The 4,760-nt window shown below is 45.0% G+C and overlaps 1 protein-coding gene across 1 annotated transcript; it reads left to right on the forward strand.

The window, feature by feature from the left end:
• The first annotated feature begins 663 nt into the window (after positions 1-663).
• LOC129595705 (uncharacterized) lies at positions 664-4,333 on the forward strand. The gene is made up of 4 exons (XM_055492786.1): positions 664-1,626; positions 1,857-1,950; positions 2,416-3,189; positions 3,685-4,333. Exons 1-4 carry the CDS (start codon positions 750-752, stop codon positions 3,806-3,808), a joined length of 1,869 nt encoding a protein of 622 aa, XP_055348761.1. The 5' UTR covers positions 664-749; the 3' UTR covers positions 3,809-4,333.
• The last annotated feature ends 427 nt before the right edge of the window (positions 4,334-4,760 follow it).

Below are 4,760 nucleotides of genomic sequence, written 5' to 3' on the forward strand. Positions count from 1 at the left end.
CTTCTCATCCGATGTTTTGAACCCTGTTTCTAGTGCTACAAGTAATGATAATGAATGAGCGTGCATGACGAGAACCTAAACCAACTACTACGAATTCTCACAGTTTACGTGCCCCATGTCCCTCGAAAAATTTAAATCCACCATTGTGGCTAGCAGAGATTCAGATCCATGACCAAGCAAATTCAGATCCATAACTTAATTCAGATCCATGACCAAGCAAAAATTTTATATCAGACATCAACAATTGAATACGGCAGTATCTGCAGTAACTTTTTACAGGAGTTACTTTTTACACGATTTCGCTTAAATGCTTCGGACAACTGTATCAAATCGCGCGCTTTACGGGGCCTGCCGCCCTTGTTCCCATCAAATCATATGAAATTCTCTCGGCTTCACATCCCCTTAGTCCGCAGACACCGAAGAAGAAACTCAACAACGATTCTTTTGCGAATCGCGCGAAAAGTTATAAATATAAACAAAACGCGGCGCGGGAAAGAACCTGTAATGGGTTGATTGTGTAATTTTGGCTACCGCCTGCAGGTGATGCTAGCGTGTGCGTGTAGTGCGACGCGGTACGTCACACGTGCCGTTCCATCTGAACTGGAGCAGCTGGATTAATATTGTTGAGTTTCCAAGTTTTTTCTTTTGGTATGATAGCGACAAGCCAGATTACCTGTTGTTTCTTTTCGTTTTCTCTCGATACTGTGCTCTAAAGTGAAACATTTCAATTTTTTTGACTGTTTTGCGCAATGAACGCAACGTGTCTGTACTTTCGTAAGTTGTTTTCGGGTTCGCGCGAGCTGAACTACGGGAACACACTGCTGGTGCAGCGCGATAATGGGCAATGGTGGTTAGGATACGTTCAGGACATTGATGGCCCTTCTTTCTACGTTGACTTCGATGCCGGCAGCACCAGTCCGCGGTGGATTCATTCCAGCCGTCTCTGGCCGCACCGTTTCCTCACTCATGAACCCCTGCCTGAGGGGTCCTCGGTGCAGGTAGCGCTGCGGCGTACCCATGCAGATCCGATGGTTTTCTGGTCAGGTGCCATCGTGGACGATGTGAAAACCGATCCGTTCTGCGTTGTTCGTGTGAACGGTGACAAAGCGGACGGAATACAACGCCAGCATATTATTCATCGGAATTACTGCGCCGAAAAGCTGCCAACCCCAGAGGAAGGGGGAAGCTTCTTCGAACGCGTTACGGGGTTTCTGTATCGGAAACACATCATTACGTTTTCCAGCGCCTCCATGTTGCCAGACGTGGATTTCATCGCGACGTTTTTAATCCGTACATGTCGATTGGTTTTGGGCAAGGGTGGTAATGTCTGCGATGCGAGTTGCCATTTTAATCGATTTGTAAGGGTGGACGAGATGTATTTCGCGTGCAACGAACACGAGGAGGTGGGTGGATCTTATCCGGTCGACGCAGGGTGTAGAATGTTCGTGAGAGTCGGACTGGATACCGTCACGTTTATCTGTGCCGAAATGCATGGTGACAATGACGGCTACAGCATGTTGTGGGATGAAGCCTGCCTGAGGAAAGCTTGCGAAGACTATCTGAAGGAGAATCTGACAGTGGCGCCAAGGGCTGTTGGCGCGATCCCGTGGGGCACGCTGCAGCAAGGTCAGTTGTACAATTGTTCTCTTTAACGAACTTCAATAGTCTCCCGGGTTTGATATCATTTTGTCAGCCTTCAAAAATAGAAATCATACTCTTTCTTTAAAGAAGAAACACCTTTGAGTGGGGCGGGTTATTCACAGGAGAGGCACTAACTGATGCAAAAAATAGTAACTCATTGAAAACGTGATTTTCTTCCGTTTTTGGGTGTGTAGATTCTTATGCACATTTTGCAGACGCAAAGGAAATGTCCATAAGTGATCTTTTGCATCCGATCGTGGCTTCGATAATGGGTTACCTGGATGTGGATTCGCAACTGCGGACCAGTAGGTAAGTTAGGTATTACGAATTTACTATAAATGTTTGTATTATCGAATGCACGACTATTATCGCGCAATGAAAGACAGTATCATCAGCGTTTGTGCTTAAGGAAAATCGACCGGTACATAGTGTCTAAAATGGTGTACATACACTGAAAATTTCGCTTTCGCACTCCGAATCGCCTATTCGCACTACTTCATTTCATTCTTACACTAAATGATTTGCATAGATCATTCTAGAATTCGTTTGCGCGCGCAACAAAGTGGTGCGAAGTGCGTGAAAGCGAAAGTTTTAATTTACGTATCCCATTTTCGACATAATTATACCGGGCCGTTTTCCTTAAGGCTCAAAACATTACCGCAGAAATATTTGCGTCAGTGGTTGCTGAAAACAGCGTATTATCTGTAACTGCGTGCGTTTGATTGGCTGTGGGCTTTCCGTATGAGTTGTTACGATTTCACTGATCTTTACTAGGGTTTGCGCGCTATGGAGATCACTTTTCCTGCAGCATGTAAAGGGTCGGCACATCCAGTTGGATCTCTGCCCAGCGTGCGAAAAAACCCCGCGTGAATTGTCCGGACAGTATGCTGAATGGGTCGATCTTGGTCCCAAAGAAGAGTATTTCATCTATCTCAAATACAAACTGATAACCACGCTGAATCGCGTAGTTCCTGCGCGAACGCAGATGCTGGCGCTGACGGAAGACAGAAATCATGCTCATGCTGGGTTCTCGGCCCGACTGACATGGATCAGCAACGTATTAGCTGCGATGGGCGTCCGTCTGCCAGTAATTATGGTGAAGAACGGCCGAGAATCCGCTTTCTGGGGATCATGTTTCCTGTGCATTGACTGTAACTTTCACAGTGGAACCTGGGAATGCAAGGGGTTAGCGAAGCTGATGACGGTGTGTGAGCAGTTGGTGCTGGTTAACATCGCTACGGATACATTAGTCACCGGAACAGCATACAAGATGTTGACGATATCGGATTTGCCGGTTGAGAAGGCATTGATGCGCCAGTACGGATCGCTCAGTAACAACGCTCTATGTCCAGTAACCATACCTCGGCTACGCTTTCGCTCGGTGGACACATCCGCTGAACAGATACGCATTCTTCTGGCCGCGGCCAACGATCAGTGCCCGGCCGTCAGTCAGCGGGTGTATGACAAGGTCGCAGCAGTGCATGCGCGTTGGGTGAGATCGCTGGCGTATCCGGGTCAGTGGAATGGTATTCGCGTTTTTCTGCAACTGTAAGTCTTTATGTGGTTGTTTGTACAACGGATGAACTGAATGCATTTCCTACGGGATTGGTAGTTCTTAGTCTAGTGTCATCCTTAAAGAAATCGTCAATCTAAAAATCCGATTTTTATATGAGCACAAAAACATTGTATCATTACCAATCAAGTGAATTGTAGTGTCCTGGCTACAAAAGTCGCACTGCATTTATAGTTAATCGATGCACAGTGCACACCTTACCACCGAAAACTAGGTGCTGATTTCCCTCGTATTAAATTTATTTTGTCATAATGGGGTAAATCACCCTCGTATGGTATGGGATTTAAGCCAAGCGTCTTTCTTAGTTCGTTTCTATAGTGTTCACCGGATTTTGAGATGGCTCGTATTTCCGGCCCACATTTGTCGGGCTTATGTTTTGCTAGCAAAGTGGGTTCATGCTGTTGAGGAGAATGGCTTTCCTTATGCAGCCTACAAATGGTACGAAAATGCAGTAAAACCGTTTTTATTAGGTTTAATTCTCTGCGCCCGGATGACACTCCACAGCGATGGGATACGATGGATCTTCGCCTACTCGATGTTGCTGCTTTGACCCCTATCACTTTCGCAGCGCTGAATGGATTGTACAGAGATTAAAATACTATACTGGAAATACGGTTTCGGGATTGCTTACGTTCAACTGCATCCTCCATTCCAAGTTTTTTCGGTTTGTTTACCTTGCGCCGCGGCGGGCTCGACTGGCGGGCACTAGTACGACAATCGTGTGAGACTGTCAGCGGATTTTCTGGAATGATTTGAGAACTGAGTATAAGCTGTTTTATGTTTATAGAGAAAGGAGATCATTCACACAGTATAGTACGTATCCATAATATTCCCTTTTTTTCTGATGCCGCTTTACATTTTGGGTGAAGTTGCGGGTGCCTGAGCCTCCGTTATCGTTAGTAGAAAGATATCAATGTTATAATTATATGACGGAGTAATGGTCTGCATTTCCTGCTAATTCAGTTGTACTCATTTTAAGTACTTAACAGTAAATTCTAAGCTTTTCCACGAACAATTAATTAATTGATCTCCTTTCGCTGTTGTAATTTCTGTACAGAGTACTGTGACAACTGACGGTACAAAGAAATCTAGTGTCTTAAGCAGTGCTAGTAACTATTATGCTCCATTGGATTCCAGGATGATTATGATTTGTTCGAATCACGTAAAACAGCCCTTCCAGAGTCCAGACTTTGCGACAGCAAGATTCCATTTTGGCTATTCAATCATAAAGCAATGCACTTTGATATTGCCGATTTGACGGCAGACTTATGTTGAAAATTCTAAATTACGTACGTAATAAAACCTGTTAAATTTGATCTGGTGCCAGCGCTTACCGCCTGCAGAGTGCAGACGGGCGCACCTGATGCCACTCTATCGTTACTTATTTAGTATTACCAATTGGCAATTTACCGTGCTCGTGATACCTACGTGTGCAGCTGTCTCGACTCTCGAGCAACAGCAAAAATAGTTTTTGCCTAGCAACCAAATAAATAGCAGATACAAATTGTATCTGCTATTGTCCGACTTATACAATGAAGGACAAAAA

The sequence above is a fragment of the Paramacrobiotus metropolitanus genome, unplaced genomic scaffold, assembly GCF_019649055.1.
Source record: "Paramacrobiotus metropolitanus isolate TYO unplaced genomic scaffold, Prichtersi_v1.0 Parri_scaffold0000081, whole genome shotgun sequence".
Lineage (NCBI taxonomy): Eukaryota > Metazoa > Tardigrada > Eutardigrada > Parachela > Macrobiotidae > Paramacrobiotus > Paramacrobiotus metropolitanus.